Source organism: Numida meleagris, chromosome 6 (genome assembly GCF_002078875.1).
Source record: "Numida meleagris isolate 19003 breed g44 Domestic line chromosome 6, NumMel1.0, whole genome shotgun sequence".
Taxonomy (NCBI): Eukaryota; Metazoa; Chordata; class Aves; order Galliformes; family Numididae; genus Numida; species Numida meleagris.
The window spans coordinates 25,583,056-25,598,306 of record NC_034414.1 but is presented as its reverse complement, the minus strand read 5'-3'; the positions used below and the strand labels follow the sequence as shown (position 1 = coordinate 25,598,306).

The window sequence follows — 15,251 nt, the reverse complement described above, 5'->3', positions numbered from 1 at the left end:
TTACAAGTGGGAGGTTTAGCAACTCACCCTTCTCATTTCCCAATGGGAAAGGCTTCTTGAGAGGGTAAGATCTGGATCTGGAAAGGGAAAAAGATATATAACTAGTTGACATCTTTGGCCAGCAGTTTGCCTTCCTGAAAGACCTCTTATCTCATCTTTTCTCCAAGGCAGCATTCCTATATCACCTAAAACCGCACACCACTGTGAAAACATTTTCTCATGGACTACCAAATTGTTGTATCAAATATCTAACAGACAATTTAATATATAGTTTTCTCTGACTCAGCAGAACATTTGCCACTGTGTAGTGGTCCATCAAAGGTTTGGGAAAAAAAAAAAAGCAGGTCCAGTACACTGGATTTCTGTGGACTGTAGAACCAAGCCCCAGAGCACTAATTCAAAAACTGACCAGCTGGTCAGTTGGTCAGGAAACCTGGCAAATTAACAATTCAGCTCTGATGAAACACACACCTCATACACACCTCTTTAGATGCTGGAATTGGCAACATTACCTAGTGTTGTTGAACCACCTATTTCAGTTTTGGTCTTTCTCTTTCTGCCCATACCTTATTGTCCCTAATTCAGCATCTTGTCTTCTTCCCACTTCACACCCATGACATTTTTCTCCATCTCTGCCCATGCCATTCTTCCATTAATACCTGAGTCTCTGTCAGTGTTGCAGATGGACTGAACGTGGAAAGACTGCAGCCCACTTAATTCATCTTCGTCATTCCCTTCATCTTCACCATCCTTGTCGCTGTCTGATGAAAGTGCAGGCACAGAGGATAGGGCGGAGATGGATTCATGCCTGGGAGGCAGGAATTGGAAGGAGTATTACAGTCTGTCTCAAGAACTGCTCACCATTTAAAATCCTACAGTTTTCCACCTTATCCCCACGGATAACACTCAGCAGGTGTTTCAACTCTTACAAACAGCCCTAGTTCTAGCAGAATTCACTCCTTGAGAAACAAGGCAAGTTAAACCCTGCAAAACGGTGTGTAGAACCTTCTACAGAAATTATCTCTTATGTGTGAAAGGATGACAAAAACTAGAACAAAAGTAAACGAGTCAGAGCAGCTGAAGTGGAATGAAACTTGGCCTTACTTTTCAGACCCAGGACAGTACAGCATATTTGAAAGTCAAGTGTTTTTCCCACCCTTAAGCATTTTCTCTCCAGAATTATTTTACACATCAAAAACTTCATAGACATATTCTCTGTTTGACAGCAGCTAGATATATGGCAAATTATCACATAAGAGTCAGTTCACATCAAGGACTGCACCATGCAGAACCTGCATGAACAGCCCAGTAAGAGTGCCATGCTGCATTTTTTAGCCTTAAAGCACAAGGAATAATGTAAAACATATTTTGGGAAGATCTTTAATCAAAAGCATTTCCACACAGACCTCAGAGACACAAGCACAGAATTTCCCAACAATTAAGGACATTTAGCTGCATCAAACTATTATCTCTTTTTTCCCCCCTTTTCCTGTCCCTCCCCTCATCCTTTCAGTCAAAAGAACCAAATGATCTAATCAACTTTCAACAATAATTAAACAAATGAAGAATCCTTAAAATAAATTTGAGTAGCATCCACTCTATAGCCTTAAACTACAGTGCCAAACTCATCATTAGTGACATTTATAGGATATTGCTGGTGGGTGTTGAGTACCAAGCATTATTCATGAGATAAATATAGTTCATCTACCAAATGCAGAATAGCCTGGCCAGGAACCAAGTTCTCTTGCAGCTGACAGTAGGCAATATTAAAACATGGCAAGAACTAGTTAAGGTATTTTAATTTTTTTTCTTCCCACATAGTGGCATAACTTTAATTTCCATTTTATTAGGAGTGGCTGAGCAATAATTACCCAGTCTTTTCAGATGAGCTTTAAGGTATGCTGGCAAAAGAAGAACAAACTGACAGTGCAGTCTTTTGAAACAGTTTCATGTTGGCTGCACTACCTATTCTTGACATTTGAGTTTGTCAGTCTCTTCATCTTTTCCACAGTCTTCTTATGTGTCCATCTTGTCATTCTCATGTTCTTGTGTCTGAGCAGGGGAATCCCAACGAAGCACAAGCTATGACATGATTTATCTTGCAAGGTATATTGTATTTATATATGGTAGGCAATATTAATTTTGTATCAGTAACTCTGACAGCATCTTCTGCTTGTGCTTATTAGGGTTGTTTGAGAGGTTTATGAAGGAAGAAGGGCTAGATTATTAGATCTGTTAACATCTAACTGATTGGATGTTTCACTACAAGGAGGTGATGTGGCAAGGCAAGGTTATGCATTTGCTGAATTCCTGCATGTTCTGTCATTTGTACAACTGGAGAAGGGAGGATTGCTATCAATGTGTTCTATGTTACAAGTAGAAAGACAACCTCTGTTCATCAGATGGGGACTGAAAAAACTGGCAAGGGGAAAAGAAAAAAAAATATATGTTCCAGCATCCTCAAGGAGTTTAATAAGAAAATGTAAAACATATTTTGGAAGTTAGATGGGCTTCTTTTTTTTTTTTTTTTTTACCTCATACGAAGTGCCAAACAAATTACAAAGTCACATGCATCCAGTACAAAAGTAAGGTTGTTTTGCATTACCCAGCAAAAATTTGAGATCCCTTCCACATCCTCCTTTTTACAACTCTCATATACTTCTCAAATTCAGTCCTGTGACTCAAATGAGGATAACTGAATGGAGTTTTCAAAGTCACCTTAGGGTGGCTGACTTCAGACTGAGATACTCCTGAAAATGAAACCTAGGTTCACAGTGTTTGAGTGTTCTAACTATTGTGCCTGTCCATGTCAATCCCTCAATTCAGACTTCACTTCTTTCTGCCTTCTTTTCCTGCCTTCCTCCATGGACGTTAAATTATCTTCTAAGTGCATTCCACACATCTCCTCAACACACTTCATCAGCTCTTGTTCATTCTTAGATGGAAGTCAGAGTAATATAGGATGAGGTTACAAGCATGAATAAGGAACTTATTCCTTCTGAATAAGTTAAAAGCATTCTGAAAGCCAAGGAAGATGACTTCTGGGTTTTTGCTGAATTCTTGCTGAAAGCAGGTTCAGTCAACCTCAACAAAGCATCATTATGCCTGAATGCATGTTTCATGGTAGCTATTCTGGAGCAGCATGTACAGACATGTCCAGGTCTCACAATATGCATGATTTGAATTGTCCTTGCTCTTATCTTTCTCCTTTGCTAAGGAGCTACTCCCTTCTAGCACCATGCCCGGGTCTTGCTCTGTGTGGTTTCTGCAGGGTCTGACAGCACAGAGTCAATGGCAGGGCTGGACCTTCAGTTAGAAAGCCATTAGGACACTTTATTATATAGACTTAGAAGTGCCACATGGAGCTCTAGTTTTAAAACACCTAATGCTAGGGTACTCTGTATTATTTTACATGTCCCGAATTTAACCCTTCTTTCTTTTCTTAAAATAACACGAGAACAAAACACAAGAATGTCAACTATCCATTTAAACAGATGCGTTATCAGTACTGCCACTCTGATCTTGTCCTACTTAAACTGTCAGCTTCAGAAGTCTATTTATGAAACTTTACCATCCTATGTGGTAAGGCACACCAGCGGATTCCACTCCCTGTCAAATGCCTAAGAGTTTTAAAATGAAAGTTACCCAACTTTTCCTGACAGAAAGATCACAGTGCTGCTGCCTTCAGAGCTTCCCTGGCGTTAAAACCAAGGCAGCTCAGCACAGACTCAGGCACCACTTTTGATCTGGCATCAGAAGCCTACCCTATTCTGAGACATGGAAACTGCACAGCTTTCCTGGACTGGACTAAAGCCCCACTGAGAATTTGATAAGGAGCAGCTCTTTCCAAGTAGATCCAAGGGCACACTGTACTTCTTTGGAAAGCATATGTTAATTTTAGACAATTTAATTTGGATAACATTTCTATCTCCTGCTATTTATACTAGTGCTTCAACCAGCCACAGAAAAAGTGACTTTTAAAATCAAAACGTATAAACAAGACTATAATCCCTCTAAACATTCCACAGTAAAATCAATTTAAAACTTCCCTTCCAAAAATTTGAGACAAGCTTTTCTAAACAATAAATGCATACTTGGATCAAAATCAAAACTGTATTAAAAGGACTCTACATAACTCCTTTGCTGAAAACACAGATGTCTCAAAACCAAAATGTATCAGCAACATCAGCTGAGTACAAGTTCTTCATCCTGAACAATCAAAGCTCCTTGTGTTCAGCAGATAAGGGAAAAGCATACGTCAGCAATTCTTCCACCAGAGACAGAACTGGAAGGTATGTGGAAAACTGTGGGTCGTAAAGGTCAGGTTAGTTCCAAAATAAATCAGCGTCCCATCAAAGGAGACAGAAATCATTCAGAGCAGCAGCTTTAGTTCTAGAAGTTCTCGGAGGAATTAAAAAATCTAGGACTTGATTTGGAAAGGTTGGATGGGCAGAGGTTATGAGAGAGGATTACAAAATCTTGGAGATGACAGATAGCTGGATGCAGAACTATAGTTTAAAGCTCACAAAGCCAGGGAACTTTCAACAAAACTAGCAGGAGCATGGTTTAAAACAGAAAAAAAAGTTTCTTTCCAGAGAGAGAAGTGAACTCCTGGATCTTGTCACAATGAGGGGGTGCAGAGGCAGAGAATATTACAAAGTTCAAAAGGGATTTATACGCATTCAGTGGACAATGACCAAATATTAAAGGGAACACACAGATGTACCTCCTAGCACCCCAGATGCAACAACTGAGCATAAGGTGAGCACACTGCAAAGGTCCATACAGCAAGGCTCACAGAGTGTGTCACTAAATAGAGACGGAATATTGAACTTTATGAAACACTGGTTTGACCCAGAAAGGCATGTTCTGTGTTTACATTCCAGACGTTATTCACCCTGCCCTGTCAGTTGCAGCTGGACAGAGAGAGCGCTCTCACTCCAGCTCCGCACTGCCTTCTCAGCTCCGTTCTCCTTCCTCAGTACTATTTTGGTTATTCATCTTAACATACACTCACATTATGGAACTAGTAGAATGCATTACTACCCCTGTCAAATTCTAGCAATATCATTCTAGACAAAACCTAGTCAAACAAATGACATACCATCAGGCACAGACCTTTCTTATACTATTGTGAGTCTTTTTGAGACAACAGATTCTATATCACTAAGTGCAACACTGCAACCAACACATACAGACTGGAAACACAACCAGAACAGATGCAAGGCATCTAAAAATCCAGATTCATTAGTTTCTCTTCTCCCACCTCAGTAATCCTGGTCCAATAGGCTCTTCCTCCATATTCAGTCCCAATCCAGAATGCTCCGGAGTTACGTTTTTGATGATCTCCTTTGACCACAGTGGTCGATCAAAACTGAAAACAAGCTTTCAAAGCTGACCAAACAAGAAGATTCCAGGCTTGCAAAGAGGTTACCAAACAAGTTTAATAAAGTGCCAAAGTTGGCGTGGCACTAACACCGCCCTTCAACAAGCATGTGTGACGGAAGCAAGTATCACCTAATGCGGAAGAGAACTGGGATTATCTGTCACAGGCTGAGTCTCAGTAGGGTAAGGCTGCAGCTGCTGGAATAATGGAGTCTGCTATAAAAAGCACATAGCTTGACAGCTCCAGAATTTTGGCTAGAAAAAAGGCTTCAAGAGTTCTCTCATATCATTACTGAAAACACTTCATAGGCAAGAGTTGTTTCACGAATGAGCAGATCAAGACCTTCCCAAATGAAACTATGCAGACAGACTTGTTCAAATGCTACTCACTCCTAAAGGGAGTGGAAGTTCCTTGTGATACTCTAACAACCAGTATGGTGAGTCCTCTAATGCTTCAGCACTTTTATATCCAAAAATCAAACTGTAGATATTTGGAGAAGAAAACTGTGGAACATAGCATCAAAAAGCTCTGTTTATCTTTTTTCCCCCCCCCCACGTTGATCCCACATCAGCTTGGTCAGGACTCCTTCCTGCATTGTTTTTGGTCAAATGAGTCTCAGCTACATACTGACTACAGAGAAACTAAACACGTTACACTAGCAATTCATAGTTCTCTGCCACTCGTGTTCTGTATAAAAACAGGGTCTGTTTTTAAGCACCACTTTTTAAAGAAAGGTCACCAGATAAATTTAGACCTATTCAGTTTGTAGGCTGTGGTAGTTTGCTTTTAGATATGTTGTTTACTGAGCAAAAGTAATAGTATGATTTGGCTGGCAAGAACTTCTCGTGGAAATTATTTTTATATTTATTATTTATAATTAAAGGTGACTTCTTCAAAGCCTCCTTAAAATAGTTAAAGAACCAGCACAACTGTAAGAACTCTTTCAGAATTATAATCAACATGGCTAACTCATACAGCTCACAGGCATATTTTAGTACTGGCGCTGCAGAAAATGGTCTTCAAATTGCATTCAGCCCAGAGCCACAGAACTTTATTCATGAAGCAGCAAGTCTTCCCTGGTGGGATGCCCTGTACTAATCTCAGTACTGCTAGATAAACTGCTTATTAGTTTACATCAGTAAACTAAATTAAGACACCAGCGGCATTATATGCATACTGCAATCAGTGAAGCAACACTAGGTAAGCCTGTCTGGAAGATCACAGTCAGGTTTCTATATCCAAAGGAAAGGCAGAAATACCACAAGAGAATGGAGTAAGAGCTTTTAGAATACTATCAGTGGAAACAGCAGAAACTTTTCAGTTGAACCCCAGTGCTATACTTTTCACTTTAAGCCCTACAGAGCCAGCAAGCTCCTCTCAGTCTATTCTGCTCACCTCATAAGTCCAGCTGTCTTGCGTGGAGGAGACTTTTCTGCCTGCTTCCCTCTCTGCTTCATGTCAGACAGTCGCTGCCGCATGTTGATGGTCATCTCTGAGCTCAGACGCCAGATAAAGATACAACTGAAAGAAGGAAAAGTGAAGCTGGGTTTAAGTCTCAGTTCAGTTTATTGAAATTACCAACTCCCTTTGCAAAGGCAGACGAGACTTTTGAGTTGTGATAGGGAGAACACAGAATAGCAGCATCACGGAAACTCAATCTTACCACAGGCCTCACGACAAGGTAAAACCTGCCTGGGAAAGGTTCTCTATGGACTAGAGTAACTGAAGAGATTTGTGCAGACTCATGTTTAATCTTGTACCTTTATTCCACGATCTGACCAGCTTTTCAAAAGTGTTTAAGAAAAGGAAATAAACAGTGTCATCTCATTGGTCTCCTTTTCTTCAGAAATTTGGCTTTAAAAAAAAATTCCACATCATAGCAGAGAATACAGTATCTCATCTTCACGTAATAGAAAATAAAGCAACCAATATTTTCTTTGAAATATAATCTCAGTGCTAACTAGTTCTTTTCATCTGACCCAACATACCTGTCTAGCTGGATGTATTTACACTGATGTAGAAACAGAGGTGGTGTTACTGCTATCACTTATAACATCCTGCATGCTACTTTGGAATCCAAAGAGAATTTAAACAAGTTCTTCAAGAGCTGTCAGTGTCACCATATTCATTGGTACTCCAGTTCACCAAGGAACCTTCAACAACAGCCCTTCCTTTTTTCCTTGCTAGTTTGTAAAAATTACTCTGCCCTGCCATTTTGAACAATGACCATGAATTTTTGGTCTTCTGGACCAGAGAAAAAATGCCAAAAGCAACAGTATCTTCTCCATTTATTTTGTCTCATAGAAAGATATTTTCAGAGGTTTCATTTTCATGCCACACCAAAAGGAAACAAATGAAGAGTCTGTGGAGATCTTCATGAAAAGCTGACATTTCTCTTCTCACGCCTCAGCCCTACTTGCTTGTGACAAAGATCAGGAACATCACTCCCAGCTACTCAAGTCACATACAGACACAGAAGCTTCTCATCAACAGCTGTCATTCCTCTCCTCAGATTTTTAGCAAAGAGAAAGTTGTGAGGCACTGCATCTGGGAACTATGGCAACCCTAGGCAGCCAGCTGCTTCTCCTCAAACAGCAGCTCTCTTGAACACAGCAGCAACTATAATCAGCTGCCAAGACAACACCAAAAAGCAATAAACAAAATTCAGAAAGCAAATATGGCTTGTTCATTTATCCCACCCCCACAGTAATCAAACCTAGCAGGAAACAGCATGAACTTGTAAACACGTTACAATTCAACATGAAGCTCTTTGTAAGTATGCTTCTACCTATCCCTTTTACTTTTTTTTTCCTCCCCTGCAGTAATTTTCTCTCAAGTCTCTCAGTCCTTGTGCCCTTCTTCATCTCCATTTTTCTTTCTATTCTGTTTCACTCTTTACACATGCTACAGCATGTGAACAAACTATTTTCTTCTGTTCTTCTTTGAAAAAAACCCCACAATTTATCTTCTCCTTAGGCTAAGTTCTTCATGAATCCCTTTCTCACTTCTCATCCACCTCCTCCACACCGCTAGTGAAGAAAATGACACTCATATCAGTGAGGGAACGTTGCACTAAAATCACAAGGATAACTGAGTACCTCAAACCTTCCATGTTTCTGGAATTTATCAGATATCTACAACAAAAGTCCTTATTCTGCAGCTTTTCCCCTCTTCTGTTCATACACGCGAAAGATAAAGAAGAAAACGAAATTATTTACTTTTTACCGAAAGACAGAAATAAATAACTGATTCAACTTAAGATCATATATCTTACATTCTGCAACAACTCTCTCACTCTAAAACCACTTCCACTTAAATCGTGTATTATTAATAGGAGAGAGAGAGGAAAAAAAATCTGTGTTACTGTGCCTTGAAAAAGCACTCCAGGAAAAATCATGTCTCAAAGGAAAAATCTAATTAGGTTCAGCTGATTTAAGCATTCAATGATTCCAGAAGCAGGGGGTCAACTCACCTCTACAATCATTACATTTGGCATATATTCTGCTTTTCCCTTAGGCTCAGTCTAGTGATTACCTACGGTTTTCATGAGCTGATTTAGCTCAATAAATCAGTAGAAACTACATCTTGGGGGAGGAAGGGGTCCCGATTTAGTGACCCACATTAACTTACTGAGGGGTCAGCTGCACAACAGCTGACTTAGGGGAGCAGGGAAGAGGGCCACATGGACAGAAGCAGAAAGACTGGGGACAAGCCAATCCTTTTTTCTGCTAGGCAGGCCTGTTCACCTGATGAAAACTCAAGCACCACAGTTCATAATATCACAAAATCCATTACACTGCATTATGTTATTGACTTGGGGGTGGTAAAGTAACAGGCCATATCCTTTGTCTCCTTTCTAACAGGGAACAGCACCTGTACTCAAAACCACAAGCAAAACACTTCACATGGATGCCTTGTGTTATGGAAGGACAACTTTTGCCAACAGCACTCATTTTGGATTCAGAAAGCTCTAATGTTTCTTTGGACTTCATAAAACATTACTCATAAAATAAATCAACCTTCCTTCTGGACAAACTAAATCTAGTGTGAAATGACAAAGGTGATATCACAAACAAGCAATCCCCTCTTACCTGTCACCAGAAACAGAGATCAGATGTTTGCAGTCATTACTGAATTTCATCCCAGTCACAATTTCTGTGTGAATTAAAGATCAATAAACCTCTCTTTAATTATTACAATAGGTAGAACAGATCATTAGCCAAATAGAATTTGAAATGCTGAGCTGAAGACAGATAGACAGATTAAAGCCAACACTTGACATATCAATATGTCCCAATTACCATAACCATCTAACAAAGAATAGAAAGAGTATCTTAAGGCAAAGTAAGCATGAAGACTGAAGTCTCTTCTTGTCTATAATGGAATAGCCTCTGCATGGCAAGAGCTAATAGTGTACACTGAAAAAACAAAGACTACCTTATTTAGGCTACTAATTGCGCAAACAAATACATGGCTTGAGAGGCATGCATCTGCACGCGTGCAAAATTCATTCTAAAAGGGTTTAAACTGGAATGAAATAAACCACAACTGTAACTCAACTACAACCTAGTCCAAAATACCCAAAACTTTGGTGGGGATGAACCTTCAGAAAGCTTTGACTAGTATCAGACAGTAATATAGTCATCAGCAGAAAAAAGCATTTCCAGAAGTTTACATGCCCTACCTGAGTGCCCATACATGGTTGCAACACACTCGCCAGAATAGAAATCAAAGATGGAGAGGTTCTTGTCAGAACAACTGGTTGCAATATAAAGCCCAGAGGGATCCGTTTGCACCTGTTGAGGAAGTAAGAGAGGTGTGAAGACTTGTTGAGAAAGTTCTTTCAAACTGCATGAAAATGGTCCAGAACACCAAAGACAGTCACAGTTGTTGACAATATAAAATGCAAAGTAGCTCCACTGGACATCAATTGAGTACCAGGCTACCCACATCACAGGACAAATTTCCAGCCTCAGTAAGCAGCTAGAACAAACTGACTAACTAGAAAACTATTTCCAACCCAATCAGAGACTAAAGGCACTTACATTAAATGCCTTCATGACTCTGAAGGCACCATTACCAATGCACAGGGCTATACTTCTCTTTCCTACCTCCTTCAAAGTACTGGAGGGTCTTATTTTCTCCTACCATAAGGTCAAAACAAAAAGAAAATTAAAAAAAAAAAATCAGAGCTGTTAAGTGAAGTACTTAAAAATTCCAATCCCGAGGAGAGAAACTAACAGAGAAAAACCATCTTTAATCATGATGTGTGGGTTTTTTGTTTTTTTTTAAATAAATATACACTCATTTTTATTTTAGCTTGGATCAGATACTTCACTAGGGCTAAAGTCTACACTACACAGTAAATATAGCTATTATCAGCAAATATTCTGCTTTATCCTTTGTGTAACTTTGAGGAATTGAGAGCAAAAGCTTGTGTGTTTTTGAAGGAGCCGTTATATTTAAATAATGATAGCTTTCTTTGGCTAGGCAGTATCTTTGGCTTCAAATGTCACTGTTTGGGTTCTACTTGCTAAACTGCAATGTATGTTATGATCTCAGAACAACATGACAAATAAGTTTAAATTCCAGAGAGAACTATAATCCCTTGGTTATATAATTGTCCTAAAAATGAACAAAGCAACATTAAAAATAATTGAGATTCTCCACTTGAGCTACACATGAAAAAAACAAATATTAAAAACAAAGAATCCAGCTTCAAGCAACAATTCCAGATTTGTGCTCTGAGAAAAACATAATCAAGCACCTGAGTTTATAAAAACTTTGCAGGAATGTAATAGACACAGAGAAGGAGAACTTATTTTTTTCTATAAAACAGAAGAAATGAGGCTGAACAAAGCTATTTGCTTTCCCCTCCATTTTTTTGACCAAATTATTTATACGAATCAATAATATTGCTAGCCTGTGAAGCTGAACAGAAAAAAAAATGTTTTAAAAACTATTAAAATTAATAGTGAAAACAAATACAGTGAAGAAGCTTGTGTGGTAACTTGAGAAATACTTTGGTTCTGTCAACTGGTCTTTCCCCTTTGAAGATGAGGATACAACTCTTCCATACCTCAATGTACTGGCATCACTATTAGCACTAACCCTATAACAACACTTGTTTTACCAGGGGAAGGACAAAGTGGCAGATGCAGGCATGCTGCCCCAAAGCCTGGACATACTCAGCAGGTGTGAAACATGAACAGACTGTCTAAACAGTACTGGGGCTGTCCAGCACTCTATGGCCCAAAGAACACGAGCTTTTTAAGGCAGATGCTGCGTAATTTTATCAACTTGTAAAGCCATTTCTATTTGCTTTCTGGCAACAACACTTCTCAAACACTGATCAACAGCCGACTCCACCTTCAAAAACTGAGAGCAACAATCAAGAAAGTCAGAATGAGCTATCTGGAGCACAAATACAAGGACTAAAGTAAATGGACTGAATTATCTCCTGATTAATATTGTTGCAGTTCTGCTTGCTTATGCAGCATGAGTCTGTGTATTGCTTCAGACAGAGGACAGAGAAGTTATGATCATACACTGGATTCTTCCTATTTTAGCCTGATGAAATCCAAACACTTTACCAGCCCTTAAGGACAGAGGAAGAAGGAAGAGGAAGCAGGATAAGGAAAAGCAAAGTAGAGAGCAAGCAAGAAGGGAAAAAGAAAGGTATTATGTCCAGATTCATATATCATTTTCTGAGCTCTAAGGTGCACTCATAAGAACAGGAAAAACAAAAAGGGAAGAAGAAAGAAAACAGCTTACTTTGATGAGGGTGCCATCTTCACCTTGTGATCCCTTGTAAAGCTTCTTCTGCTTCCCACTGCTTATGTTGAAAACCCTGAGGGAAAAGTAAGTTAATATCATGCATTTTACCCATGCACTGCTCTGTGGCTTTTGTCACCAGGAACCTTCTGTCTTTCTGCTCCTCATGACAGGCCTCATCCCTGGGAGCTGCAGCCTCTACAAACTACAGTCACCATTTAAATGGTTTAAGAAACGATCAGGAAAGTAATGTGGAGGCCCAAGACTGAATGATTCAGTATCAAGTAGATTATGTGATTTAAAATTCAGGTTTGATTCTCAAGCTGATAATCAAGAATAAGTATAGTATCACAGCACTGCAGAGGAGTCAAGTAGGAGAGCAAAACCCTTTAATTATATGAGAATTCAAAAACAAATGAAATTTAGCAGTGGCACTGAATTATGTCCAGAGCTCTCAGCATCTCACCCAGATACAACAGGAGACACACAACTACAGAGTCTCCTTTGCTTTGAAGGTAGAAGGAGACAGACTGACAAATTGATCAAAAGGGAACGGAGAATAGACTCCACTTGTAAAAAGACAGTCACATCTAGCTCAGTTTTAGGTTCCGTCAGTCCCAGCTACTTCACAGGACCTCACAGCTTCTTATTGGACATACCTGTAAAAGCAAAAATGACCACAGTACAGAAGTTCTTGTCCCATAGCTCAATGGTGTGCTTGCCAAGGAAGGCATACTTTCTCTCCCCAGTAGAAAGACTTCGCTCTGCAGAGCAATGTAGTGAGAAGCCAAGAGCCCAATGGACATTTCTGTATGTCCACACTTTGAACTCTGCTTTTCCCCTTGCTGATAAAAGAAACAACCTCACAGAGCATGAGGTAAGACCTCAGATCAAAATGCTGCAGCAAAGAACCAAGGAACAAAGATGGTGCTGGAACTGCCTTGACCTACTCATTCATTATTTCAATAATATTTTCAAGACAAGACCTGAACTAACCTGATGTTACGATCCTGACAGCCAATAGCTGCATATTTCCAGCTGGGGTCCACATCCATGTCATACAGAGTGGTCTTCCTAACAATGTGATGTGTTCGGGTAAACTGAACTCCTTCCCCTGTCTAAGCATATGGGTAAAATGCTATGTCAAAATCAAGTAGTTAACTAATTATTAAAAACTTCTAAATACAGATAAGCCTTCTCACACAGACAGCATAAAACGACCCTTCCCACTAACAAGGTCTGCTGGGAGCAGCACAGCAAATTCCTCCCTCCAGCCCATACTCTTTCACCACTCTTCACAATATCTGGGTCAGCGAAAGAAAAGCAGATATCCTAACAGCTCTCTACTTCGCATATTGCTGAGAGGTCAGGTTTCCGGCAGCTGTATGCTTAACAGAAATATTCTCTGAATGTAATCTCTTGTACTGAGACAGAGTGGGAGACACTGAGGCTGAAATAGCAACAAGCTCTTACATAAACTCTGATATCACTCTTTAAAGTAGTTCCTTTGTGGTGAGATTATTAAAAAAAAACAGAAAAAAACACACAGAAAGCTGCAATAATGTTACCTTCTGCGCAGTGCGGAAATAGATGCTCTTGTCTGCCCCACAGCTTATCATTCGCACTTTCCCATCATTGGCTAGAACAAAAAGGCAGGAGCCAATCAAAAGATAAATACAAATACAAGGTGGAAGAAATGCTTCAATTTATACCACTGCTCTTTTATTCCCGTACTAATTAACTAAAACTGGCTACTACCCTAGCAGTATGATGCTGTAGCAATACAGAAGCCCCTTCTAAGGGACAGAATTTGTCAATACTCCAAGTGCATAAGGCCTCAATACAAAGGCCTTACATAACAGATCAGGATGTAATTCTGTCTTCTCTCCTAGTAACATGCTAGCATTCTTATACTCTATGTGCCACAGCATTTTGTGGCAATATGACAAGAAATAAGTAAATTACACTCAGCATAAGTTTAAAATGGACAATAGGCACATTTCAGTCATCAAACTTAGTCACATACTTCTTCCTGCCTTTTCTTATTGAAGGGTCAGGATTTTGTCTTCCCTTAGCACTCTATTAGCACACCAGTCTATTCCTTCATCAAAGCAAAATCTCAGTGGAATAAAAATGTATCCAATATCACACAAGCCCACTTGAACAGCACCCACTTAGAGCAGGGCTGCATTTAGCTTACAGAACAGCGCAATGGCCTTAGCTGCCAGGGCCATGAGTGCATTTCCCTCATCTCCTAGGAGTTCAGCTGGCTGCATTCAAAGCCAACTCACCAAAAAGACAGAGCTATCAGAGGACTTTTGCCAACTTTAGAGTTACTTGAGAAAAAGATTGAAAGATCCTCAGCAGAAGTTCCCTGAAGGTGTTCTATGAAGCTTCAGCAAGGTCCCTGCTCTTCACTCAGGAGCTACTTTCAAGCTCAGGTTCTCATCCTTGAACCCCAACTAAACATCACTGCAACAGCACTGCAGCCACACCCATGCCTGGCCACATACCCTACTGATCCAAATCCTGCCCCTTACACTTAACTTCCTGATTTACATTCAAACCTGCCTTGTTGCTGTAGACTTGCCTGCAAGTCACTTTACTGTGATCAGCCTTACTGTCCCCTCCAGACTGACTTTGATTTGCTGACTTGTCTTCCTGACTTGATCTTGGATTTGTCTTATCACTATAGATTTGTCTGGTGATCTGAACTGCTGGCTGAATGTAGTTACTGTCACTGGACTCTGTCTGTTTCACCTTGTTTATGTTCTGTGGGACCTTGCCATTGCCACTGACATCACTACCTCTGCCTGCCCTCCTGTCACTTTTGGCTACCAGCCCCTCTGATAGCCAACCCTAGCAGCTCTTTGACAATAGCACACCAAAACACACTAATGTCTTTGAGCACCAGTAGTAAGGCTGCTGGGGATACAGCATGCTCTATAACCATAACTGCAAAGTCTTACACTGGTTTGCAATGACAGATCTACTTGTGACCAGTTAACCTCAAAATATTTTTTGTGGCTTTTAGGGTTTTTTGGAGGATGACTGTTCCACAGTTCTTCTCACTAAGGACAGGATGTAACCA

General features: G+C 39.9%; 1 protein-coding gene across 3 annotated transcripts in view; it reads right to left on the bottom strand.

Moving 5' to 3' along the window:
- Window positions 1-15,251, bottom strand: part of MAPKBP1 (mitogen-activated protein kinase binding protein 1) — a 97,579-nt gene that overhangs the window by 17,602 nt on the left and 64,726 nt on the right. For all 3 annotated transcript variants that reach the window (XM_021401658.1, XM_021401661.1, XM_021401660.1), the window contains exons 15-22: window positions 13,729-13,799; window positions 13,157-13,278; window positions 12,161-12,236; window positions 10,071-10,182; window positions 9,478-9,541; window positions 6,782-6,907; window positions 660-808; window positions 28-77 (exon numbers count right to left, since the gene is read on the bottom strand). In XM_021401658.1, coding sequence (XP_021257333.1) covers window positions 28-77; window positions 660-808; window positions 6,782-6,907; window positions 9,478-9,541; window positions 10,071-10,182; window positions 12,161-12,236; window positions 13,157-13,278; window positions 13,729-13,799 — 770 coding nt within the window. The remainder of the gene's footprint in view (window positions 1-27; window positions 78-659; window positions 809-6,781; window positions 6,908-9,477; window positions 9,542-10,070; window positions 10,183-12,160; window positions 12,237-13,156; window positions 13,279-13,728; window positions 13,800-15,251) is intronic.